Here is a 26,920-nt window from a genome sequence, read left to right as displayed (position 1 = left end):
CCAGAGCCGCTGCACTGCTGGTCTCGTATACTACGCGTGGCCCACGATCTAGTCGGCATCCCGGTTGAGCTAAACTGATGTTGGCAATAAATTACGGAGCAGGGCGAGGTCTCGTAGGCTGCTGGTTTCGTATGGCATGCAGGAACCAGTGACGGGTCGGCACAAGCGGCTTAGTTGGCAAGCTAGGGAAGACAGTGCAAACAAAATGTCTAAAACTAAACCTCGGGTGGTAAAATTAATCGTGCTCTTATTTACCGACCACAATGCACTGGACGCGACTGCGGATTCATTTGAGTTTTCTTCTGTCCCGGCAAGAATGACCACCACCCTCTCTTCTTCGCGCTGTTTCGGCGCCTGCCAGTTGCCGAGACGGTATACCATTTATGCGCGGTTCAGGTGTGGCGTTCCTCCCCACTTCCCTTCACTTTTGTTCGCAGATGCGGTCGCGGAAGCATCGTGAGAGAAACCGCTGCATCAACGCCAGCGAGTGTTCGTGCGCTGCTATACGCCGCGGCCTCGCGAGCCACGTTTTGCACTACGAAGGCAGAGCAGCAGTGTTGGCTCGACCGGCGCTCCTCTTTGCCGTCAGGTTGTTAAGTGCAATACAAGATGTCTGAAGATGAGGTTCTGTTGCGCAGCCTGTTTCACTGTCTCGGTCTGGCTACTACTACACACACGCAGTACGATAGTACTGCCTTCAGTACAACGAACATCGTGGTTTCTCTCTCCCTTATATTCATTGTTAAAACTGCGCATTGCGCTCACGGTATCAGGCATACCTCGCCGGACACAGGTTGACGAACAATACCTGGGGCAACCAAGCACACGAGGTAGCGGTTTGTGTACAGGTAGCGCTGACGTCCAGGAATTCTTCCCTTTTTGCGATTAGTAACGACCTAACAATTCTTCCGAGCAGTCGATTATACTTGACCTTGAGCAAGATAATACAAGAATAGCCGGACTGAGAAGATAAGGTATCAAAACACGACACGGGTGCAGAAACGAATCGCTTTAAGGAGCTTAAATCAGTACAGAATGTCATCAAGGTCTATCATTATCAAGGCAGATAATTCTTACACGGTGATCTCTCAGCGGATGCAGCTGAAAGCAATGCATTCAGCGCTCGTGAAGTTGACGCCAGGCAAGACGCTGACGCTGGCTCGCTGAACAGGAGAGTACAACTTGATCTGCCGCAGGTGGGTGTCCTGGCCATTCTTGTGGTTGGCCAACACTGCAATCTGCACATGGAAGGCGCGGACAGGGCGGCCAGCCGAGTCTTGCGTTGCGATGTGCACCCATCCTGCTGGCTCATTCAGGTCAACAGTTTCGACCACCCGCAGGTCGTGGAAAGTGCTTCCCACTTTCACTGCAATCCTGAAAACATAGGTCAGACCAAATGTTGACACTGTTATACCATGCGGGTACTTTCGTTCATGGGGCTACAGAAATCAGCAATGTGGGGCGCAAACTGAATTTGACTGGCGTTAGCTGATTAGGGCAGCCTCTTCAGCCTACTGGTTTGGTTTATTGGGGTTTAACGTCCCAAAGCAACTAAGGCTATGATGAAAGGTGTAATGAATGGCTCCGGAAATTTCGACCACCTGGGGTTCTTTAACGTGCACTGACATCGCACAGTACATGGGCCTCTAGAATTTCACCTCCATAAAATTTCGACCGCCGGCGGCCGGGATCGAACCCGCGTCTTGCGGGTCAGTAGCCGAGCACCATAACCACTGAGCCAACGCGGCGGCCCTCTTTAGCCTAGAAGATGCGTTCTTGGTACGAATGTGGAGCATTCCGCGAAGTTGCGGAGGAGTGTCGGGAGGGAGGGGAGGGAGGGCAGAGGAGTGGCCTGACTGTGGAGATCACGCAGCGACCACCTGAACCGTACTGCACTCTTGGGCATAACAGCTGCGCAGGAGTGCGACAGGGCGAACTGAAGAGGCCGCATGTGACGTGAGTAGCGGAGACAACGGAGGCGTAAGTAGACCGGAGCAGATTCCACAGCATTGGAGGAGAGAATTTCTAGCGACGAGGTGAATTGCATTGCTCTGTGTCTAGTCTTCATGCTTCCGTGCGTGCTCTGCTGAGCAAGAGAATCGAGAATGAAATACAGAGTCGATCGCACTTGTCCAGAGCGCTCGAGCGGTGCCGTCCGGTGGAAATAAAGTGAAATTCTGAAGTAGGAATTGACTTTCACTGGTGATACTTGCGCTGGCGAGAAGCCTAGTAGACATGTGCACCACACAGGCACCAGCACCGTACCCCCAGCAAAGCAGCTGCGGTAAGATTTAACTTAATCTGCTCCCCAGCACACCGCTCGAGCGCTCTAGAGAAGTGTGATCGACTCAGTACGTAGTGTGGGGTGAATAAAAGAAAACGGACAATTCCACCCGAGTGCGTCCTGTCTGGAGAACACCAACGGCTGCAGGAAACAAACGCGCCGGGGCGCAGCGTGTGCTGTGGGATGCGCGCACCCAAGGCGCGAAGGTCAGTGCTAGCGGTGGATTGCGCGAACGGAACATTAATGGCAAGCTTAAACAGCGCGCAGTTACCATGTTTAACGCCATCGCCTAACCACAAAAACACTGCAGCACGCGAAGGCAACTGTGAGCCGCAGTGTGTATTGGCGAGGGACGTAGTCCGAACAAAGGCGCCACCGAGAATGGCAAGCTGCACAGGCAGCGCACCTAAGCGATCCCGAAGGCACGTGCGCGACGCATTGAATGTAACAGCGAGGCAGCGGCTTATCAACAAGGCTGCCAATGCCGACTATTTGCAGCGGATGGGTTTAATCATGTGTGCGACGCGTGTGAGAGACAATACGGCTTCAGCGTGACATTGCGACAGTCACGTTCAACCGAGTATAGTGGGACCGCAGACCGGGTGGTATATCTACGCCTTATCACGGCATGGGCCTCCAGAACCAATGAGAATAGGCGCGTGCGCCGAGAGCTCACGCCAGCACGAACGTCGTCCGCTAAGTTTTTACGAAATGCGCATACAACGCCTGTCGCTGTTGGCGCCATCTCTGCTATGCACCAATAGAGGCAACAAACACGTGGCAGAGACGATTTACTTCCAGTACGCGAGGAAGATGCGCGGTGCATGTGTCCTTTATGCGCGGGCCGTGAAATGATTGTGAAACCTATGCAGTCACATTTCGGTCAAAGTTTGGTGTGAAATTCTAAGTTATATTTTTATAGCCCATTTTTTTACCTTTGCTACTGACTTGCGCACGATATGGCGTGCAGCTGGGCCGCGGAGTTGCAAGCGAACGGCGGCAATAAACTCGGCGATTTTTCCTCTCGCTATTCAGGGGCGTTATTCGTCGCACAGTTTGGGTCGTGCGTCAAAGCGCGTGGGGACACATTTGGGTGAGAGAGAGGCGCAACACAGCCACAGGCGTGCACAAAAGAGGGCAGCCAGTAGGTGTCCTAACATGAGGGCGGCAGTTTTACCCTCAATTGTCCTCTTCTACCCAGAAAGGGACTACCATGAATTTCGTCCCCCCTTTATAGAGACCTGTGCACGCCAATTAATACAGCAGTTGTCGCTTCGCCACGAGGAATGGTCGAAACTCTGGGACTTTCACGCTGTTGAATTCGGATATCAGCCACTGGTCTTCAGTTGCACGCACAATTGCCTCATTTCCGAATAAAGGAAGGCACTGGGAACCTTCGTTGATTAGGGCATAAATTTCCGCCGAAATCCTGTTCCCTGCGCGCTGTGCTATGCTACATTGGTGCTTTGCGTATACACAGCGCAGAACGGTTACAATAAAAAAAAAAAAAACAGGCGCGCTGTGTTGTGGTAAGAACGTACAAAGAGATAGTCAGTATTTTGTACCTTCTATCTTCGCTGCTTATAACAGCCCATAAGTACGGCCTTGTGGTCGCTGAAGTGCGACCTAATCGGCTCCATGTACGCTGTGAGTGAAAGTCAATACGAGGTCTGTTAGAAAAGTATCCGACTTTATTTTTTTTTTTCGAACACCTGATGGACATGAAACAAGCGCGCTTACAGCACCCGACCTTGAACCCTCGTGCGCATGCACGAATTTTTTCCCGCCTGCCGATAGCGTCAGTGGCTGGGAACCAGCGTTTGAGTGAGGGAGAACGCAGTGCTCTCGTCGGTTTTTTGCTGCAAGGAAAATGGCGGAGCGAGAGGAGCAGCGCTACTACCTCAAATTTTGCCAGAATTTTGGCGATAGCCAAGTGGAAATTATTCGAAATGTTCAGACGGCTTTCGGTGATGATGCTATGAGCAGCACAGAGATTAAGCAGTGGTGCAACTGGTTTAAAGACGGCCGCACATCCGTGGAGAGAGAGCCACGCTCCGGTCGGCCATCAACATGCCGAAATGACCAGGTAATTGCCGAAGTGAACGCTGTGGTGATGCGGGACTGTTGTGTGACTATCCGAGAAATTGCGGAAGAGGTGGCCATCAGCAATGTTTCTGCACATTCCATTATCCCCGAAGATTTGGCCATGGAGGGAGTTGCGGCGAAATTCGTGCCGAAGCTGCTGACGGTGGAGAAAAAGCAGCTTCGTGTTGAAGTCTCACAGGAGATGCTGGATTCCACAAACAGTTACCCTGACTTCACCAACGCCGTAATCACTAGTGACGAGTCTTGGGTGTACGGGTACGACCCGGAAACCAAATCCCAGTCGTCACAGAGGACGCATTCCACGTCACCAAGACCAAAGAAGGCCCGACAAGTGCGCAGCAATGTCAAAGTGATGCTGACTGCTTTTTTGACTCCCTCTGTGTGGCACACCACGAGTACGCACCCCACAGGGTCAAAGAATGACTAAAGAGTACTACAGGGGTGTCCTCCATCGCCTACGTGGTGCTGTGCGGCGCAAGAGACCGGAATTGAGGTCAACAAGAAATTGGCGCATCCCTCGCGGCATTGCTCCTGCACATTCCTCGCATTTGATTCAGACTTTTCTGGCGAAAAACCAGACTCCTGAAGTTCAACAGGCTCCTTACTCTCCTGATATGTCCCCCTACGACTTCTGGCTGTTTCCTAAAATCAAGAGGTCATTGAAAGGAGCGCGATTTCAGAAAAGAAAGGACATTATGTCTGCAACGACAGCAGAGCTAAATTCCATTCCGAAAAGGGTCTTTTCGGAATACTTCCAACAACGGCAGCACCGCTGGGAGATGCATATGGAGCCTCAAGGAGGCTACTTCGAAGGTTATTAGGTTTCTAACGCTCCAGTTATGCCAGTTTTTTTTTCTTCGGCCAAAGGTCGGATACTTTTCTAACAGACCTCGTACATGTCTTTGTCGTTGGATCTGCTGCGTCCGAAACAAGCGGCCGGCTGAAGTCGCTCCTTCGTTCTACAGAGTCTTCATGCGTCGCTTCTATGTCAAAGTCGCCCACAAGCACTTGCGGGTTGTCCACGTACGGCTGAAGATGGCCCCGGTTGAATTGCGCTGACAGGTCAGCGAGGTTGCGCCTTCAGGCGAGCCCACAGCGCACGTTTCACAAAACTTTTTCGCGCACACAAATACGACACAAAATGGTCGAGAATTCTGAAGACCTGAGAATGAACTAACTCCACTAGAACCACAAGGCATCTTACTGGCACACATTCCTGAAATGTTTAGCGGGTGCACTCTTCGCAAGACGCCCACGCTCACTCTGGTTCCGGCGCCGATCGACTTCCCGCTCGGCAGCGCGCTCGACAGGGTGTCCTCTGCGGCGGCGACGACTTTTACGCTGCTGCGCGTGAGGGCGGTCGAAAGCTCCTTCGTCGGCCATAGCACTAATAAAAATACGAACCCACGTAATCCTGTTACCTGAAACATCGCAACTTCATCACAGCACCATTCCATGCCTCTTAACATCTGCCGCGTATTGGCACTGCAGGATCGCGCTAGGTTTGGCTCCCGCTATCCGCTTTTTCTTATCTTAAACTGCGCGGTAGCTTCGCAGCCTTGCCAGGCGAGTCTTGTGTAGCGCTAATTCTGGCCCCCACTATCGCATTCTTCTCAGTTCTTTCTTATCTTACTCATCTGCTTCACAGTTCGAGCCTATCTTGGGCTATAGCTCGGGCGTCGCGCCAGCCGTGTCGGGTTAGACTGGAGCCCAGCTCTGGGCGGGCTCTGTAAAATGGCTCTCGCCGTTAAAGTCTAACAGTGCACCTTCGGCTTCTGTTCATCCTTCCTGCAACTCCCTTTTTCGTTAATTACGTTGAGAGCACAGTGCTAGATCAGTGGCTTTGACTCTCGGCCACAGATCCCAAGATCGCGGGATGAAATCTTGGCCGCGACGGCCGCATTTGCATGCGGGTGAAATGCACAAACGCCAGTGTGTTGTGCGATGTCGTTAAAGAAGACCAGGTGGTCTGAACTATCCTAGAGCCGTCCACTGCTGCGTCCGTCATACCCCAAAATTTTCGTTTTAAGCATGAAATGCTTTTAGCTCCCTTTGTCGGCAGTGCGGTGACGTCACGCCGAGACCGAGAGCCAACATCCGGGCACTGAATTCCACACATCCGGGCACCGTACAAGATTTAACGAGACTCTCTAAGCCCTCCTACAGGACCGGCATACAAGCGCCGGTAGCTTCGCGTCGAACGGGTGGTGGCGTTCCTCCCTTCCTGTACGGTGCGGTGCGGGTGTCCACCGAGATGACAGAGAATTACTGCGCCATTTCCTTTCCTCAAAAAGCGTTGCGTTCAAAGGTGAAGGCATCGCGCCGAACGGGCGGTGGCGTTCCGCCGTTCCTGTACGGTGCAGTTCGGGTGTGCACTGAGATGACAGAGAATTACTGCGTAATTTCCTTTCCTCAAAAAGCGTCGCGTTCAAAGGGCAAGGCATCGCACCGAACGGGTGGTGGCGTTCCGTGGACTGCCTGGCAGCGCTACAACACGCTGTCGCGTTCCACTCCTAAAGGCGAAGCTTAAGCGTAATTAATTAGTAATTAATTGGTATTCAGTCATTAATCAGTAATTAGTCACTAATTAGTGATTTGTCATTATTTCGTCATCAATTATGTGCGACGTAATCCAGTGGTGACGTCCCCAGAGTCACATAGGGAAATTGGTGCGGAAAACGCTTTCGCCTCTACGCATTTTAATCAGTTACGAACGCGCTGCACATACATTCTTGTCAGGCCTGCGTCTCGCCGCGTCCGCGTACGCTTCGTGTTATGCCCGTAAACATTTCATGCTTACTCTACTCTTGGTTACGGAAGAGGCAGAGATTTTTCGTTTTTAAGTACGCTACTCCTTTCGACCTTATCTCTTGCTTTCCGGAGAACCCACGGTGCGAAAATAGACAAACGCAACGACATCGTGTAATAAAATAATAATCAGTCAAATTAAGGAAAGCATAGGAATTTTTTAAAATGGTGGCTTTGATCAAAGTGCGAAATTTAAAGCATAATCATCAACACGAACGATAACTTAGTACAAAGTAGAATAAAAGAGGATATGTTGCCGGAGGGATTCGAACCAGCGACGTTCGCACGTCGCGTACGGTGAATGGATGAATCAATATGGGAGGTAAAGGCAGTAGACCAAAAGGCCAAAGGGTGTAAATTCGAAAATCTTTCATATTCCCGGCTATTAGGGTTAAACAAGTGTGCTGCTACTGAATAGTTAATTCCTTGGTACTGCAGCGGGGAAATTGACACAGTGAAATTTGTGGAAAAGGCGGAAGTAGAGGAACCATGTCCGTTCGTTACCCTGCAAACAATTGGGCTACGACGGCAGCTGTTAAATCTTTTGTTTCTGAGTATGTTCGTGTAGCACAACCTGAAAAAAGATCCTCTGCGCTTCCCCTGATTTAAGTAAGTGCTGGCTGCTTTCATATCACAGCAGTTCCCTCATCCACCTCTCAACTCCAAAGCGTTCCTTGCAACCTGAAATCCTGAAAGTAAAGCACCAGTACTCTGGCCACACAATGAGAGGGCAGGATTCATTAGAAAAGGCCTTGGTCCCGGGAAAGGTGGAAACCAACGGGACATGGGTAAAGCACCTGATGAGATGGATTGACAGAGCGAGGGAAGCAAACAACACTACTCCAGCTGATCGTGCTTCGTGGCCAAGAGGTCACGAGGAGCCGGACACGACTACGCCACTGAACAACAGTGGAAGAATATGTGGTGTCTCACGTCCCGCAGCTGCACGTGATCATCGCGAGATGCCGTAGTGGAGGGCTCCCGAATAATTTCTACCGCCTTCTTCAACGTGGATTGACATGAACAGCACACGGCCGGATTTCAATTCCTACTCGAGCGAAATGCGGCCACGGGATTCCACAGCGCGACCTCGATATCAGCAGCCGAACGTCAAGACGACTGAGCCACCGCGGTGGGCCAAATAAATACAGGGACAGCAGACATTACGGAGCGTTTCATATATAAATCGCACCCCACCCAAAGCGGTAAACATTTTCTTTCCATTTCCAGACACTGTAGGACGAATCGTCTCTTGTACAGTTGTACGCATTCTCCCCTATCTAAACATAGCGTAAAAAGACTTATTTTCACGCCAGTGGAGAGCCTTGAGAGCAAGTGCATGCAGCTCTGTCACCGCACGTCGCGGCCGAGCACCTTCACCCACGCTGAATGCGGATGCCAGACCCCGAGCAGTTTCCTTCGAAAAATTATGCCGACAGACATTGTAGGATGCGGCAGCATTAAGGTAGCTGGAACCTGGTTCGAAAATTTCCGGGCCACATGAGCGTTCACCGAACTGCACACCTCTTGCATTGTGCAGCGTCCGTCCGTACCTGCAGGTGCTAGCCTGAATATCAGCGCATAGAGGCTTTTCTTCCCCTGCATATGATTCCAGGCACCGATATGGCATGCAACGCAGAGGCGCAGTAATTCGAGAATAAAACACAGTCTCGGTGAGGCGCTGTCGTGCACTACACCTTTGTTAGTGAAGCGGCGCATTGCAATGATTATTCAGAGCGGCGTCGCGTTTGGACTCGAAGTCGATGACGAAGAAACGCAAGCGCACTCCTGGATGAGAACCCTTGCGGGCTCAAAACAGACGTGGAAAACATCACCTTGACACCAAACAACCCGGCAACTACGTGACCCATCTCGACGCCCACGTCGTACGCAAAAAAAAATCTGCATTCTGGTTTATGGCTTGTGGGGGCATAACGTCCTAAAGCGCCTCAGTCTATGAGGGACGCTGTAGTGACAGGCTTCAGAAATTTCTACCACCTGCAGTTCTTTAACGTGCACTGATAACGCACAGTACACCGGTCTCTAGAATTTCGCCTCTATCGAAATGCGATCGCCTCGGCAGGTATGTAAACCGCGTCTTTCGTGTCAGCAGGCGAGTGCCATCGCCGCTGAGCCAGCGCGGCAGCTTTTTCTGCGTTCTGTGCAACAGCATGAACTAGTTATATGCCGCTGAGAGTGACAAAAGCCAAGTAGTACCTTTTAGGTGTGTAGCTCTCGTCGCGATTGTAGTCGACGTAGACATAGATCGCCTGTATTGCCGTTTTGCGGTGAAACTGTATATTGACTTCGTGCGGTAGGTCCCCGTCCGATTGCCAGTATGTATCAAGGCATTTGTCTAGCAGCTGATCGATGCCCAATCCTGCGAAAAAGTGCGTTGACAAGATGCATCAGAATCGGCAGCCAGAATTCCCCGTTCGTGACGGTCGGGAGGCGCCTCATAGCTCACCAGGCTTGCAGGACGACAGCGACCACACAGCCTGGGCTCCCACTTCGCGGACATTGCCCTGCCTCTCCAAACTCGAGGGGTCTGGAGCAGAGGAAGCGTCCATGGTCCTAATAAGACGAGAGAGGATGAAGGAAAGGGTTAACCAGGAGGAAGCTCCTACCCTCCCCAGCGCCCGCCTTAAACGCGAGCACTGTAGTCAGGATCACACGGGTGAGTAGATTTGCCCTAAATGCGGTTCGGAAGCCCTTGCTTGCAGGGCGGATACCGTTACCGTGAACAGGAGCAAATGGGTTGCTTACGGCCGCAGTGCGAAAATACATGACACAACTCAAACCACGACACAACGACAGCGCGCAAAACGGCAACACGGCCTGTCCGCGCGCACACAGTATTCAGCCTTGTAAGCGATGAGATAACAAGGCGATGATTCTGGATGGCTCGTGGTCGCATCTGCGCCTCTTCCCGGCACGGGGCAATTTATTCTGAAACGGTACTTCTTAATCCATACGCAACACGTACCCTTCAACGCTAGCGATTTTTTCAACCGTTACCAAAAATAGTACCGCAACCACTAAATTTATTTAAAACTTAAAAACGCCGTCAATTCAGCGAATAAAACAGAATTAAACTGAACGCAGGCGATTGGGTCTTTGTGCACCATCGCATGATGGTATCCCTTCGTTAGTAGGATACATGTTTTGAAAACAGCAATTGGCAATAACGGCCATGGTCCACGGCGTCCTGCACTACTCCGCTGACCAATCACAACAGTAAACGAAAACGTTTTTTTTTTATGTTTCGCCATACCAAACAAAACCACATGCATCAAAATTCTTAAGTCATAATTTCATCTGGTGTCTATCTTTTGCTAACTCCGTTTTCAAGAACCTTCAAAAGTCCGCTACCTTTTGTTATGAAGAAATTCTGTGTAGCGGTCAGTGGGGGTGTTAATTTGTATCCGACAACTGCCACATCGTCAGAACCGCTATTCACGTCGAAACGCTGTATCCTGATATTTCAGCAAAGAGACTCAAAGCACAACAGACATCATGAATATACCTTCACGCTCTGAGCAGTGATGACTCATAATCGGGTAGTCATAAAAATGCAGCACATAACTGCCTATGCCTCAGAAGTTAATTGAGAAGTTCACCGTGAACGTGTGGAAACGACTCCCATCGTGTCACACCAACAAGAGAAGATTTTTATCTTTTTTTTCGCTAGCTAGCCTTTCAGCCTGATAGCACGCACTACGGCAGCGATTACCAAACTTTGGAAGAAACATTTTGATGAAATTGTCTAACTTATCAAAAATTAAATTAGGTAAAAAATTTGTTCAGGAGTTAAAAATAATGTTTGAAAGCTATAGCAAGAATGTTTTAAGAAACGACTCTAAGTATTCTCGAAGTGCGAATTATTTTGGCCACCGCATGAATAAAATACGTTTTTCTGCTAGGCTTGAACTTGTTCGAGACGGAATTAAGCTTTCGGTCGGAATAAACACACTGGCGCAAATATTTAGCGTTTTAAACACTGACAAGACCAACATTCGGCTCTTTCCTCGTTGGCGTCCCAGAACCCTCTTCGCAGCGCCGCCCGTCCTCCTCCGCTCCCCTCGTCCTCCTCTTTTTTTTCTGCCTTCTCTTTTCTTTTTCACGGCTGTTGCGCTCTTCGGTCTATTCCTCTGGCGAGTCTGCCTCCGAGCCCCGCCGCCGCGAATCTGCGCGTCTTCTCGACCACGCGGTCTGTGTTCTTTAATATTTTTCATGTTTTATAGTTTAATTTATTTATTATTTTGTTTCTTTTCATATTTGCATTTTTTGATTTGTTTTATTTCTCTCACGAAACCCGTGCGTTCACTGGATGTGCCTTTTCTCTAATATTTTTCGTGTTTTATGATCTAATTTCTTTATATTTTTGTTTCTTTTCATACTCGCAATTTTTTCATTTGTTTTATTCGACTCACGATACCCGTGCGTTCACTAGATCGGCCTTTATTCATGCTCAAACCGTGTACTTGGCGGAATGGCAGCGACTACCCTTGAAGTGCCAAAGGCCCTGGTTCGATTCCCAGTCTTAATAAAGTTTTTAAGGTGAAAGTTTTCAATGCCTCATACCGTCGTTAGCAGCCGTGTCGGCAGATGTGTCCGCGTTTTGACGGGTGTCTACCGCTGCCTGGCAGCGCTACAACACGCTGTCACGTTCCACTCCTAAACGTGAAGCTTAAGCGTCATTAATTAGCAGTTAATTACTATTTTTCATTTGTTTTATTTGACTCACGATACCCATGCCTTCACTAGATGTGCCTTTATTCATGCTCAAACCGTGTTCGTGGCGGAATGGCAGCGACTATCCTTGAATTTCAAAAACGCCCTGGTTCGATTCCCAGTCTCAATAAAGTTTTTTTTGTCTTCGCCGGAACTCGAACACACTGGCTAGCATCCCCTGCCCACGACAGTGTGAGGCATTAAAGGCTTTCGCCGCCGCGGTGGCTCAGTGGCTATGGTGCTCGGCTGCTGGCCCGAAAGACGCGGGTTCGATCCCGGTCGCGGCGGCTGAATTTCTTTGGAGGAGAAATTCGAGGCCCGTGTACTGTGCGATCTCAGTGCACGTTAAAGAACCCCAGGTGGTCGAAATTTCCGGAGCCCTCCACTACGGCGTCTCTCATAGCCTTAGTCGCTTTGGGACGTTAAACCCCATAAACCAAACCAAACCATTAAAGGCTTTAGCCTTAATAAAGCGATTCTGCTCGTATTCTCTTGGATTCCACTCCGTCACCTGAAGAACCAACGGTTACCTTGCCTTCGTAAGATATGGCCTGCCCTTGCCCATTTCTGTTTTCGATATCGACTAGGATATCACTAAACTCGCGTCTCTTCCCTGACCCACTGTGCTCTTTTACTGCCCAACCTTACGCTTATCATTTTTCCTGCCATAGTTCCTTGCGCTATCCTCAACTCGTTGGTTTGGTTTATGTGGGTTTAACGTCCCAAAGCGACTCGGGCTATGAGGGACGCCGTAGTGAACGGCTCTGGAAATTTCAACTACCTTAGGATCGTTGACATGCACTGACATCGCACAGTACACGGGCCTCTAGAATTTCGCCTTCATCGAAATTCGACCGCCGCCGCCGGTATCGAACGCGTGTCGTTCGGGTCGCCAGACGAGCACCATAACCACTGAGCCACCGCGGGGGCTGCCCTCACCTCAATTTCGACTCTTCATTAGCCTACAAGTTTGTGCCCCATACCGAGAGCAGGTATAACTGCTGCATACTTTGTTACACAAAACTGGCACTTTATGCAAGTGTCAAAAAACAGGATGGTGATAGTGATACAGGATTTTAACGTTTTCAACGTGCAGACTCCGAAAGAACTACGATGTTTCCATGGGCTCGTCTAAAGTCTACGCAGAGATGCAAAAATGTCTCGAGTTCTGCTCACCTCTCCACTCAGTTGCAAAGCGTGGGGCACCGCCGAGCCGGAATGAAAGGCAAAGGTCGGAGCGCGCTGCTTTCGGCACGAGTATTCCTCTTCCAGCCTCCGAGCAAAGCCTCGTTGTCGCCCGCTGTATTAGCGCGTCGGCTGAGCGCCGCTCGTCGCCGTCTCAACTTGTTCGTCAGTTCAGCGCACGCGTGATCGGCGCTGGTCGCTGCCAAGCCGTTGACGATGACGACGCGTTCTCGAGTGCACGAGGAGCCCTCCGTTCTCAATGGCGCCGAGAAACCTTTCTGCTGGTCGCACAAAACGTGGGTTAGTTCACTCATGCTGAGAAATGGCGAAAAAGCGGCAGAATTTTCGCTAGTCTAAAACGACTTCGCCCTAGATCCCTAGCAGTCCCCAGCCTTCCCCCCTCGCAGCGTAGAACATGGCGGCGTTTCGCGAAGCGGGAGCCGTCCGCTCCACAACCGATTCGCCTTCGTTCGCTGCGCGTAATGCTAACAAAGAAAAGAGCGATGCGTAAGGCTTTTCACGCATGTCATTTCGTTCGCGAGGACGAGTGCGGTCGTCGTGGAAAGGCAATCACTGAAGAAGCGGGATATTCACACATGGGCTTTCTTCAAACAGTCATTCAGGACTGCCCGTCACTCCAGTCGTGATATTTGATTTTCCTGGGCGGCAGCGTGCATGACTCTGGCTGTAAACGAAACAGGAATTGCCGGGCATGAATATAGCAGGATTCGTACTCACGACCTCTGGAATGGGAACCGAGCGCATCTCGCTAGTTCACCGCTGCGGCCAATTCGGCGTAGAAAGGAAAATCCTATAGGATACGAAGCCCGTATGTTGTTTTGGTATAGCCCGCTCGCATTTTTATGATTAGCATTGCTGTTTAGATCACAACATGGTGGTTTCGGTGTCATGCCTTTTTCCAATGAGCTGATATTGCTATACAGCTGAAGTACAAAGGTTGAAATGGTGCTCTTAGCCCCAAATGAAGCGCTTCGCAAGCACGAATCCACGTTTCTTTTTCGTTTTTTTTTCGCATAGGTTGATCTTATTTGCAGTAACTGGCAGCTGCAGATTACCACCTTTCGTAGACAGAGATCGCACTCCGTGCTTCCTTCGTGTTTCGTTACTGCTGAGCACAAGCGACGGGAAATTGTATGCTTGATATTTTCACCATTTCGCTAAGTGTCTGTGATGTTCACAAACGATCATATGAGCTCGTCAAAATTTCGCAATGAAAGGAAATTACCTACTTCCTTAACGTTTACCCTTTCAACTCCACAGTGAGCACAACTGAAGAGCACTGCCCACGGCGGCTCAGTGGCTTTGTCGTTCGTCTGCTGATCCCAAGGTCACGGGTTCGATCAGCGCCGCGCCCGTGTACTGTGCGATGTTGGTGCGCACGGTGAAGAAGGCCAGGTGGTATAAATTAATATGGAAGCCTCCGCTGCGGCCTCCCTCGTAGCGCATGGGTCACTCCGGGAGGTTAAACCCCAATTTGTTTTATTGAAGCACGTCGTACATTCTTATGCGTTTCTCAGCTGCCGATCACTGGTTCGAGCCCCCCCCCCCCCCCCCCCCTCCCACTGAAAATATACTTCCGGCGTCCCTGTCCCAGCATATGGGCGGATTTTGAATACTGCACGCCTAATGCGTTCCAGGGCTAACCGTTAGTTTGGCGCGCTCAAGTCCGTGCAGCCACAAGCAATGTCGGCGCGCTGAAGCTGCCAGTATCTATTCTGTGCGCCTTCGCGCGCTTCATGAAAACGCAGCAGAAACTTCCACAGTATCTTGTGAATATGTACCCATTTAGGGTTTCTTTAGACATACCAAAATTTGAAATGAAACCCTTCGCTAAGCTCCAGTTTACAATTCCATGTCTTTTTGATTATTTCGGCAAATATGCACTGACACACGTTCCTGTTTAGACTTGGGGCCGCAACGCGGTTTCATTTTGCTTCTAGCCCCACGTACCATTTCTTTTCGAGCACAAATGCATTCGGCGGACGGCATTCATGAGCCAGATTGCCCGCATATGAATTTGGCGAAGCATTTCAGGAACTTAAGTTTTCTTCCCTATAACTACTGGTATTTAGCACGAATCAAGGGAAACCCTCGTGGTACTCTTGGGATATCTTGTTCCGCAACATTGCGTCGTGCATGCAGTCGGAGTCACTCGTTCTCTAGCAAATTCACCGTCGTTTCTCCTTGATGGGTGCGCTCATTCGCAGTGTGTGGCGCGCTGCACTCTAGAGTTGTCTAATCTCGCCTTCATCAAGCAGAACGAGCGCTATGTATTCACCTATTATAAAAACGTTTAGCGTTTTAGTAGCTGCAAAATGCGCGTAAAGAAAGGCGATTTTCTATGCTCATGGTAAGACTCAGGCGCATGCAAGTGCACTTTTTGTTTGCTAGAATGCATGAATTGAATAATAAAATATTGGCTGTGGTTTAGCTCTGGTTAAACCTGGAGGATTTCGAAAGCAACATCTGCTCGAAGCCATTTATTGTTGCTTAAAGGGACTATGAAACAAATTAATTGAGATTATGTAAATATAGGCAATCCATCACTCGTCACTCCAGCGCAAGAATTTTTGAGCTAGCATCAATAACAACGAAGTTATAGGCGATTAAAAATCACCCTCCTCCTCTCCTCCCTCAACTCGTACGCGCGGGGCACCAAGAAAAAATAAAGAAAACAGCTCCGGGACAGGGCTCCGCCCATGAATACGTCATTCGCTGACGTTCGGTTTACAACTTCCGGTTGTCGCACTCCCGAGGAGCAGCGTGCGTCGGCAGCGTCTCTCCGGTCTCGGCGCTTTCTTGGATTGCGGCGCGCGTCGGGTTTCTTTGCTAGTTGGCAGAATGGACCCGGACCTGTTCCCGGCTCACACAATGTTTTATTTTTTTGTGCGCTGGTTCAGCCGTCACACCGATGCTGCCAAGTCTTGGCGTGAAACACCGTGCATATACTGAGCCTAGCTGTCGAATGATGTTGGACACCCGGCTGCGGGATCGCAAAATCGCGCCGCCCGACTTAGAACACAAGGAACATACGGTATTACGGTCGTAAAACGGACGGGAGAGTGAAAGAAGGTCGGGACCGAGTCTGCATGTCGAACCAGCAGCCGAATGTGAACCGCAGCAGCACGTAGCCGTCAGGCCAAGGCCCTCCGCGACAGCTAACGCTTCGAATTCGTCCTGTGCCCTAAGTAAATGCGGCACCTTTTTTTAAGTTCTCGTAGATAAAATTGTCTTCCATCGCAGATCATATCGTGTAAACGTTCATACCGATCGCTGTAAGCTGGAAACTCGCCTTCCCGGTGGGAAGAAACAGTGTCGGCAGCGACTTCGGTCGAAGCTTCAGGTGCTTGACATTCATACCTGACTGTCGAACGAGCGCTGGGTTATAGTAGTAAGCGTCAGGTGCGAAGTGTCGACCGCAAACGCGGAGTCTTCGGCGGGCGTGCGACGCTGGCAGTCCGATGCGCTCCATCCAGGCTGCTCGCTCACGCACGTCTCTAGGAATAACATGCCTGAGTTCAACACCTCGCCAGTCACTGGGTTTGCAGCCGACGACACAGCAAGGCGTATTCATCTTGGGCGGTCGAAAAAGGCACTGCCAGTGGCTCCCGAACTCGCGACAGAAAGAGGCGGCAGAGGTAAATTAAAACCATATGCGCGAAGGCAATGCCCTCGCTTGCGCTTACCCGAGGGGGTCGCGCGGCAGCTCGAGCAGACGATTTTCACCGCTACCGGAAGTGTGCCCGTGACGTCGAAGCTGCCGCGGCTCTAGCGAATGACAGCGTGTGGTGACCTGCCGACGTCATGGGACTAGTGACGTCTGTTTTCCCGATTTTGGTTTCAGAATTGCTCCCTACGAAGACACCAAGCGGCCCGCGAATTTTAAAAAACACGATTTTTAAAAATTCATAATAAATTGCCGGCTCAGTTCCGAAGACTCATACTTGGTGTCAATGCTTCTGAGCATCACTTCTAACATTTACAAGCGGCTTTTAATTCTTTTCATGGTCCCTTTAAGCTACACTGCCCACAGTCTCGCCGTTTCGGGTGCTCTTGCACGACCGTGCTGCGCATGCACGAGGAGCAAGTGACGTCACTAGGCACAGCTGGCGTGCCTCGCCGCGCGCGGTCGCTTTCCTTTCCTTAAAGTGATTGGAGCGTAAAACATTGACAACGTCAATGAACACAACGGACGCCGATGGCTTCAGCGCCGGGTTTCTGGCACAACCTGGTCAATGCCTGCAGCTCACATCTCCCTCTCAAACCCCACGTACCTATAAGCCCGATTCAGGCGTCCACTGACTCAGGGAGCCATTATGCGCAGTCCTTTCCTTAAAATGATGGGAGTGTAAAACGTGGTCAACGCCAACGGCAATGAACACAACGAACGCCGACGGCCTGTGGCTTCAGCGCCGCTTTTCTGGCACAAGGTTGCCAATGCCAACGCATGCAGCGCACACCTGCAACTACCGCCACTTAGCATAAAGCATGGTTGAGGTGTCCACTGCTCCAAGAGGGCAGTTAGTGCCATCCCTCTGGCTCAGGTGTCCTTCTAGATGCGGACACCCCGCCCTCACCTCACGCTACGTTTATCCTGGCATAGCAGAGCTAAGCCACTGCCAGGGTGGCGCGGCGGCGGCGGCCCCGGCGCGCCAGCTGTGCGCCGTGTGCCGTCACCAGCTTCTCGCGCATACGCAGCTTGGCCTTTCCAGAGCTCCGCGAAATGGCTCGGCGACTAGCGTTGTAAGGAATCAGTAGGCTTTTGCCGATGCCAAGACGGCGTTTGCGGCGATCGCCGGCACCCGGCGTATTGTGTGAAACCTAAATGGGGACGGAGGCAGTCTGCTTTCGTTTTGGGAGGCAATTACGAACGTCCGTTTTTTTTGGGGGGGTCCCGTCGCTGCCGGAGGCCCCAGCGGGCGGCAGCGGGTGACGCGCAAGGCAGACAGCAGCTAGCAGCAGCCAGGGAGGGAGCGGCCGGCGCACCCAATGCCTCCCATTGTCCCCTTTTTGGGGAAGGACGCGTGTTTCTGGCCGGGGCCGCTTGGTGCCAGTGCACAAAGAACCAAGAGCGTAAAAAGGTCAAGCCGCAGTTTCATCTTACGCCGACAGCGCGGCTTCACAGACACCACCGGACAGAACGAGCACAGCCACCTGCTTAATTGGGGACAGTGGCGGCCATCTCGACTTATGTCGCCGCCCCGACCCCGGAGGACAACTGGTGGCTTCGGCAGTCCATTGTGATCCGACTCTTATCGGAAAGTGGATCTGCGCTCCCGGGCGAGGTTTGCAACAGTCGCAGCTGGGTTGGGGCCGACAATTGCCCTAGTGCCGGGAAGCGTCAAGGTCACGGGGACTGGGGAGAGAAACGTACCCGTGGCAGTGTTTTGACATGTTGTTCTTATGTGTTTTGCTTTTTCTTTCCATAGGGGAGAGAGTTTGTTTACTACGGTGGAAGTGTGGGGCGGGGCACGTAACCTGGGGGGCCAATCCGTATATGTGTGAATTCTCGGAATGTACTGTGTTTTAAGGGAAAATGATGCCCTTTTTACAATATGTACATTTGAGAGAGAGTTATGTGCCTTAAGGAAGTTGGAGGGCGGACCACGCGGCTAAAAACCAATCGTGTTAAGGGTTTGACACGATTGGATGCTGGTGAATGTGGGCCAGGCCCATGTGTCTTTAAAACTGGGTCCCGGAGCCCGGAAGGGAGGTTCTGGGCTACGGAGACAGATGTAACGCATCTTCGGCTATGCCGAGTAGGGGCCTCCCCTAAATGTTAGCCAGTTCCATGTTGTTGTTGTGCTCACTGCTCAACTTGTATATATATGTAAACTATTGTATATAAAGCTTCAAGTTATATCCCCTGCAAGTTCTCTGTTGTTTGCAAGTATCATCTCCTATAGACCTTCAGCCTTCAAGTAATAACAAGCCGTCTCCGACGGGGCACCCCTGGCGCAGAAGAAAGAAGAGAAAAAGAACCTATTCGCGCTTTTTGGTAGAAGAGAAGAGAGAGCGAAACTTTACTAGCGTAGTGTTGCTTTCGCAACAAAAGTGCTTCGAAGAACCACGTCCCTTATAAAAATTAGGCAGTGGCTTAGCTCTGGTTAAGCCTGGATATACAAGCGAAAAGCTTCACGCTTGGTTTGACGTCATGGCTGTCTCAGTTCGCGCACAATGCACTGGGAGCACCACGGTAGTGGTGGAGGCATTCGGCGTTCCAAGCACTGCCTGTACGGAGGCGGAGGAGGAGACGCGCGTGTAGTGAATACGGTGCTGATTTAGAAGGTTGCTTTAGAGACAACATATCGCTAAAATGCATCACGGTAAAGAGCCTAAAAACCATTTTGTATCTTTTTGAAGACGCTTAATTACAACTTGTTCCGAACTGTGATTAAAGCTGTAACACGTGTGAATTCTGCTGTTGTACACCTGGTTGATGTGATGCTTTTGGTTTTTTGAGTATTTATGACGCTTTTTGTTGTGATTGTGATACTAATGTTTAAGTGCCACTGTAGATATTATATTCATGTTGATACTTTATTTATTGTTTTCGAGTGCCTCACCTGTAGCTGTCTTGTAAACTAACAACTGAGGCAATACGTTGCCTCAGCAGTGTGGGCGCAGGGTGCCTCTCAAGCTGCATTCAAGCAGCTTTTTTCCCTGCGTCCTCTCTCTCCCAGTAATACTTGTACTTGTACCACTGTAATACTTGTAATACTGTAAGTAATACTTGTACCACTGAGAGCGAGAAATAAACTTCAACTTCAACATGTACTGTAGTGTCCATTCTTTTCGGGCGTACACCAAGATATGAGAAACAGGCATTTCCTTTCCTTAAAACTAATTTTCATTTCATTTCATTTTCCTTAAGGCCCTTACGGCGCGTTTCGGCTGTCCACCGAGATATGAGAGTTTCCTGGCACACTGTTGCTCTTTTATATATTTTTTATTTGTGATATTTTATTTGTTTCATTTCTTTTTTACTTTTGTTTCTGTGCTTATTTCCATTCTATTTTAATTTTTTCTTTTATGAGTACATTTTTTTTATTTTTCATATCTTATTGTTTTTTTCTCATTTTGTTTGTTTCCCTTTTTTCTTAGTTGTATTGTTTTTTTCTGCACATTACATTTCTTTTTCATTTCTTATTTCTCTTTCTTTTTTTAATGCTTTTAAGTTTTTGTTTTGATTCTTTTAATCCTCTTATTTCATTTACGAAAGCCATGCATTCACTAGAGACGCCTTTATTCATGCTCAAACCTTGAGCATTTGTGGCGGAGTTGTAGCGTCTCCGTTTCAAATGGCAAAAGCCCTGGTTCGATTCCCAGCCTTGACACAGTATCTTTTAAGTAGAGACGCGGCGGCGGCTACGGCTGCGGCCACCTGCGCCGCCCGTGACGTCACTGGGTTTCGCGCATGCGCAAAAAACGCCCGCGTTTTGTGCAAGTCTGTGCGCGTTAAAAAAACCTGGATTGCAGAAAAGAATACGGAGCCCTCCACTACGCCGTCTCGATAGCTCAGGTTCAGCTTTCGGACATTGAAAGCCGCATACCGCACCATTGACCTTTTTGTAATGGCTTGCAGAGGCATTTTATGCTAGTCATTTATGCAGTTTGAAGAGCTACGTACGTCGGGGAAAAATGAAATTTTTCGTTTTCTCCCTTTGCTCCTCGAAATATAGCCATTTGGGGCGCTATGCCGGACGGCCCGAATTTGGTGCTCGCCCGAGTTTCATCCGAGTTTGCGATGACGGCAGTCAGTGAACGAAGATAGCGCGGAACGTGCGCAGGCAGCGGACAATGAAATGTTGAGATAAAGCCACATAAAGGCGATACAAGCGCACCCTGCGCGCCTGTTTCACACTTCAAACACAATACACCGCGCAATACCAGGCCGCAGCGCTACCTGAAGTTATCAGCGCCATATCAGCAATCGCGAAATCGTGACTTCTCTGCTATCTATCTGCACACTCGCCGCTACCTGTTTGACACGCCTTTTCGGGCGCGTCAAAGGTGTGTCTTCTCTTTCAGGCTCTATCTGTCTCTCCATTTCCGAAGACGAACACTGCGCTCTAGGTGCACTCTTGTATCAACCCTTTCTCTTCTCTCGAATACGTTAAAAGGCAACAGATAATATTATGAACACTTTGTTCATTTCCAAATGTATTTTAAAATATGAATCCAATGAAGCGTTGTTGAAAAGCATAGGTTTAGGAAATTAACAAAGATTTGACACTTTCTGCCGCTAGTGGCGATAGTGAGGCCATTGCTTGAAGCATGGCTTGCATACGAACTAGAGCGGCAGCCCACCGTGCCGAAAACGAGAGAGCTCCTGCGCTGACACGCCGCCGGTAGCGCTGCCTTCGACTGGAAAGACTGACAGTTGACAGTTGAAAGATTGACAGTTGACAGCCGTGCTGTGCGGACGTAGGTTTAGGTGCTCTTCGGATCACGCGTGGACACCGGGACCGGACCGACGGCGAGGGCGACTGCGTAAAATAGATGAGTACTTTCCTTTAATAGTTTTAAAAGTGTGTTTAGTTTTTTTAGGCTGTTAGGGGAAGTGCAGGTTAATGAATAGAATTTAGGTCAGTGACCTATATTCGGCCGGCAGGTTTTTCTTTTCAGTGGTTTTTTTGTGCGTTATCCTTTAGAGAGATACCTATTTTTTTTCTAAGTGATGGATCGGCATTTGCGGTAGGCAAAATTTTATTTTATTTGTGCACGTGTTTTCAAGTGTGTTTGTCTTGAGCCTGCAGTTACCTTAACAATCGAGTGTTGCTAAGATGGTTAAGCTACTGAAGGTTAGTTGTACGGAGTGTGAGGCCTCGGTGAATTTAAAAGAAACGCGGTTCGATTCGGTGGAGGAGGCCGAAGGCGCAGATTTTATGTGCAAATTCTGCGTTTAGGTGCACGCCTGGATAGGGCTGAACAGGCGAACAGCGAACTAGCTCTAAGGGTGGATGCTCTAGAAACAGAGTTACAGATAGAGAGGGCAGAGAAGCGTAAGCTTCAAGAACAGCTTTGTCAGTTGGAATCAAAAACGGCTGACACCGCCATTTGAAGCCACAATGGCGGGCATTCCAGTGCCAGCCACGTGGATGGGGCTTGCACTGGCATGGACAGCGAGAAGGCAGTAGGTCAGACATGTTCAGGCAGGAACAGCTACGCACAGGTGAGAGCTGGGAAGTCGGGAGGCGATACTGAGAAGGGGACCGAGCTAATTCCAGGAAATGAGGTCACAGTCACTGATAAGAGGCAGCAAGATCCGCAAGTTAGGAGGGAGGGGCAGAGTAGGCTAGTGCTTATCGCTGGTGACTCAAACATGGGGCGCTGCAAAAGAGCTATTCTGGACCGGGTGAAGGGTGATAGGCGGGTAGCAGTCGGGGTGTTTCCAGGAAGGACAATGGACGATGTTCTGAGAGCGACTAAAAGTGAACTTTCCGAGAAGGCTGCAAGGCGTAACTTGGTAGTGGTAGCGGCGGGGCTAAATGATGTCCTGAATGGTAACGCCGCACAAGTAGGCAAAAGATTAGCTGAGGGAGTTGACCGTATAAGGGCGATAGCACAGCAAGCGCAGATCGTGGTGTGTACAGTGCCGGAGGTACAAGGAAGGAATGTAGAGGTTGCTAAAGACGTTGTGAATCTTAATCGAGAGATAAGGCAGTTAGGCCTCGAGAAAGGCTTTGAGGTGGTAGACATTAACAAGGAAGTGCACAGAGCAGGTTCGGGCAGAGACTTTGGACGAGATGGCATCCATTTCAGTGGAAGGGTGGGAGAAGAGATAGGCGGGCGCCTGGGAGGCCGAGCGGTAGCTTTTTTAGGGGGTCCACGGTGGCTCAGGGCGTAGGGGTAGGTAGCAGCGATGTAGTAAATGAAACAATGGCGGCTGAGCCCAACAAAATGGCCACTAGGAGGCCCAGAAAGAAAACTACGAAAAAATTACCGACGATTACGTTACTTCCTAATGCGAAATTTGAGCGCAGCAAATAAGCTGTTTCACCTTTTCGATAGATTGAAGCAAAGAAATCGAGCAACACATGTATGCGCTATCACAGATTTTTTTTTTATTTTTCGCAGGAAGAGGGGGGAGGGGGAGGCGTGTACACCCAGCGGCAAACGATGGGCGCAGAAGCGCGCGCAGCAAGCGGACAACACGATAAAGGGAGGAGGGAAGAGATAGCAGCGACTGACTGATGCCGCTGACGCCGATAGTGAGTCAACCCCAGCTGCGGAGTTGGTTTCAGGGACAACGCCGCCGATGCCGACACAAACAATATGATACCCTCGCTTCCGCAGCGCTAAGAACCAGGTCTAGCCGTGGGAAGGTGGTCACGTATTCGTCGACGTGCCGGGGCCTACGTGAAATAACCGGCGCGTCGGCAACTGAAGAGCACCCTATCCGCCACACAAGAACAGGGGGGGGGGGGGGACCCTTTCCTCCTCTTTCTGCATGGCGGCGACGGTGTTCTATGCAGTCACGTTATCTTGACTCTCTAGCGGCGTCAGCGGCATCCAGCGGTATCAGTCGGTCGCTGCTAGCGCTGGGGGGATGAAAGGGGGGCGGAGCTGGTTACGAGGCCGACGACAACGCCGACGACGACGCGAAACCCAGGAACGGACGCCAAAGAGCTGCGCTCTAAAAGAAATTTAACGCCAGGATCAGTTACATAAACATGCAAGGGGGTAGAAAGAGAGCGAAATGGCTAGAAATAGAACAGCAGTTAAAGGACGAAGCAGTAGGTGTGTACGCTCTATGCGAGACACATCTGAGGGATCTAGAAGATCCACCTTTAATCGATGGCTATATCTGGGAAGGGTGCAACAGAACAACAACGGAGAAGAAGGGAGGAGGAGTAGGTATGCTGATACATCAAGGAACAAATTGGCAAAGAATAAAATCAACTTGCAAAGAACATGTCTGGGTATCAGGCACAATTGCTGGCAAAAGGACATGGCTAGGGGTAGTTTATTTAGGGACCGGGGACAAATGCAGGCAAGAAAACAAGGATCTAGTTAAGTGCCTCAATGACGATATAAAGCAGATTGGAGACGGTGTCGATATTATTTTGCTTGGAGACATGAACGGCCACATCGAGGATCTGGATGGATACACAGATTGTAACGGGAAGTTAATGCTAGACTTGTGTGAGCGGCACAACCTAGTTATTGTCAACAGAGAAACTAAATGTGAGGGACAAATCACGTGGGAATCCCGTAACAGGCAAACAACCATTGACTACTGTCTAATGTCGCAGGACATCTATAGCAAGCTCGCAATAATGGAAATAGACGAAGAGGGGAAGTACAGCCTAGGAAGTGATCATAAACGTATTAGTCTACAGTTGGGAGCCCTAGTCAAAAGAGAAATGCAGCGAAGTCAAAAAGACAACGTAAAATTAAACTTTGAACAAATAGCGCTAATATCAGCCGAAATAGAAGTAATCGAGAAACGCCCCATGGCAAAGTGGGATTATAATCAGTTAGAACTGCTCATCGCTACAAAAATCAAACAAGTGAAAGGAGTAAACCGCTGGAGAGGAAAGAGGAAGCCACGAAGCTGGTGGAATATGGAAATTAAGGAGGCCATCGAACAACGACGGGTGGCTTCAAGGGAACACAGAGAAGCAAAGAAGGCGCAGTTACCTGAAGATGAAATAGGCGAAAAATGGGAATCTATCGACAAAAGAAACAGCAAGTTCAGGCCCTAGTCCAGGCTAAAATGAAGCAGTCCTCTGATAAATGGCTGGCTGAAGTTCGCGAGGCAAATAAAGGGGGGCCAAGAAAATTCTGGAACCATATAAGCTGGTTGGGAAAAACAAATAAAAGAACGCAGGAACAGATTATAGATGCTGAGGGAAAATGTTTAGAGGGAGACAATGCTGTGAACTACATTACATCATTTATAGCTGCGTCTTTTAGCAACGATAATGGGGTAATCTTCCCAAGTGAGGCGGCAACACAGGACAACACAATAGAGAACAGCTTAGAACTGACTAGTCTTAACTGGGAAAAGGCGGAAGCGAATATTCCTAAAACCACATCCGCAGGGATAGACGAAATTCCAATTAAGCTGATTAATGAACTCGGCCCAAGAAGCAAGGAAGCGCTGATAAAAGCATTGGAGACAGTCATAACAAATCAGCAAATTCCGCACAGCTGGAGACAGAGTAAAATGAATTTGATTTATAAACGGAAAGGAGATAAGATGAACATCAAATCCTACCGTCCGATTACGATAACGTCTGTTATGTACAGGCTGGCCATGCAGGCGGTGAAATTTCTTTCTTTCTTTATGGGGTTTAACGTCCCAAAGCGACTAAGGCTATGAGAGACGCCGTAGTGGAGGGCTCCGGAAATTTCGACCACCTGGGGTTCTTTAACGTGCACTGACATCGCACAGTACACGGGCCTCTAGAATTTCTCCTCCAAAGAAATTCTAGCCGCCGCGGCCGGGATCGAACCCGCGTCTTTTGGGTCAGCAGCCGAGCACCATAACCGCTGAGCCACCGCGGCGGCGCAGGCGGTGAAATTAAAAATGCAGGCATGGGTAGAAGGTAATCGGATACTCGGAGAACTTCAGAATGGGTTCAGAAGGGGTAGGCGTTTAGATGATAGCCTGTTCGTGCTTACCCAATGCATAGAAATAGCTAAGGCGGAAAACAGACCTCTGTATTTAGACTTTCTGGACATAAGCGGTGCATACGATAACGTGAACAGGGAACTACTGTGGAGCATATTAAAAGATTTAGGTATGGGTCATGAGGTAATTGATTTTCTACAGGAAATCTACCGAGATAATGAAGTTGAAATTACATGGGAAGGGAAAAAAAGTACCACAACTGTGGGGGTGCACAAAGGATTAAGGCAAGGTTGTCCTCTATCACCGCTGCTGTTCATGCTTTACGTGATAAATATGGAAAGAAGGCTAGAAGAAAGTAATCTAGGTTATAATCTGTCGTACAGATTAGGCGGAAATGTAGTTGAGCAGCGACTCCCGGGTTTAATGTATGCGGACGATATTGTACTGTTAGCAGATAGCCAGGAAGATTTACAAACTTTGGTTAATTGCTGTGGAGACGAAGGAGACGCTCTAGGATTCAGTTTTAGCGCAACTAAATCAGGTGTGATGATTTTTAACGATACAACTGATCAGGTGCTTACAATACAAGGCCACGAAATACCCAAAGTGGCCGAATACAAATACCTCGGGATATGGCTAAACGAAGGGCAGATATACACGGAAAAGCATGAACAGGCTCTTAGGGCAAAAGGACGAAGAGACGCCGGGATAATGAAACATAGGGCATTATGGGGGTACAACAAATATGAAGTACTAAGAGGTATTTGGAAAGGAATAATGGTGCCGGGACTTACTTTCGGCAATGCGGTTCTGTGCTTAAGGGCAGAAGTTCAGTCGAGATTAGACGTAAATCAGAGAGCTGTTGGAAGATTAGCACTAGGTGCCCACGGCAAAACCACAAACGAGGCAGTGCAAGGGGATATGGGCTGGGCATCGTTCGAGGCACGGGAAGCTAAGAGTAAAATACTATATGAAGAACGCCTGAGGAAATTGGACGATAACAGATGGGCAGCTAAGGTATTTAAATATTTATATAGAAAGAACGTCGACTCAAAGTGGCGGAAAAGAACTAGAAAACTAACCAGTAAGTATGCCGGTCATGAGGACGGAGAAAGAAAGAGCATTAAACGACAGGTTAAAAACGCGGAAGTTAAAAATTGGATGAATTCAATGGAAAAGAAACATAGTGTAGAACTATA

At 49.5% G+C, this 26,920-nt stretch overlaps 2 protein-coding genes across 2 annotated transcripts in view; both read right to left on the bottom strand.

Annotated features, from left to right (window-relative positions):
• LOC149357730 (uncharacterized) overlaps positions 1–26,920 on the bottom strand; it is a 326,496-nt gene that overhangs the window by 179,710 nt on the left and 119,866 nt on the right. The window lies entirely within an intron of this gene.
• Positions 997–13,416, bottom strand: LOC149357733 (anaphase-promoting complex subunit 10-like). Its single transcript, XM_089584881.1, has 4 exons — positions 13,109–13,416; positions 9,666–9,772; positions 9,416–9,578; positions 997–1,374 (listed from the first exon to the last, which is right to left on the bottom strand). Exons 2-4 carry the CDS (start codon positions 9,766–9,768, stop codon positions 1,089–1,091), a joined length of 552 nt encoding a protein of 183 aa, XP_089441007.1. The 5' UTR covers positions 9,769–9,772; positions 13,109–13,416; the 3' UTR covers positions 997–1,088.

Source organism: Amblyomma mixtum, chromosome 3 (genome assembly GCF_055824585.1).
Source record: "Amblyomma mixtum isolate Tamu chromosome 3, ASM5582458v1, whole genome shotgun sequence".
In the NCBI taxonomy this organism is placed as follows: Eukaryota; Metazoa; Arthropoda; class Arachnida; order Ixodida; family Ixodidae; genus Amblyomma; species Amblyomma mixtum.
Note: the sequence above shows the minus strand (reverse complement) of the source record. Positions and strands in the feature narration are given on the sequence as shown.

Coding starts and splice junctions, on each gene's coding strand:
- LOC149357733 (XM_089584881.1), bottom strand. CDS start 9,768: ATGGACGCTTCCTCTGCTCCAGACCCCTCGAGTTTGGAGAGGCAGGGC. Junction 9,579..9,665: donor GCTGTCGTCCTGCAAGCCTG/GTGAGCTATGAG, acceptor ACTTTTTCGCAG/GATTGGGCATCGATCAGCTG. Junction 1,375..9,415: donor GAGAGCTACACACCTAAAAG/GTACTACTTGGC, acceptor CTATGTTTTCAG/GATTGCAGTGAAAGTGGGAA.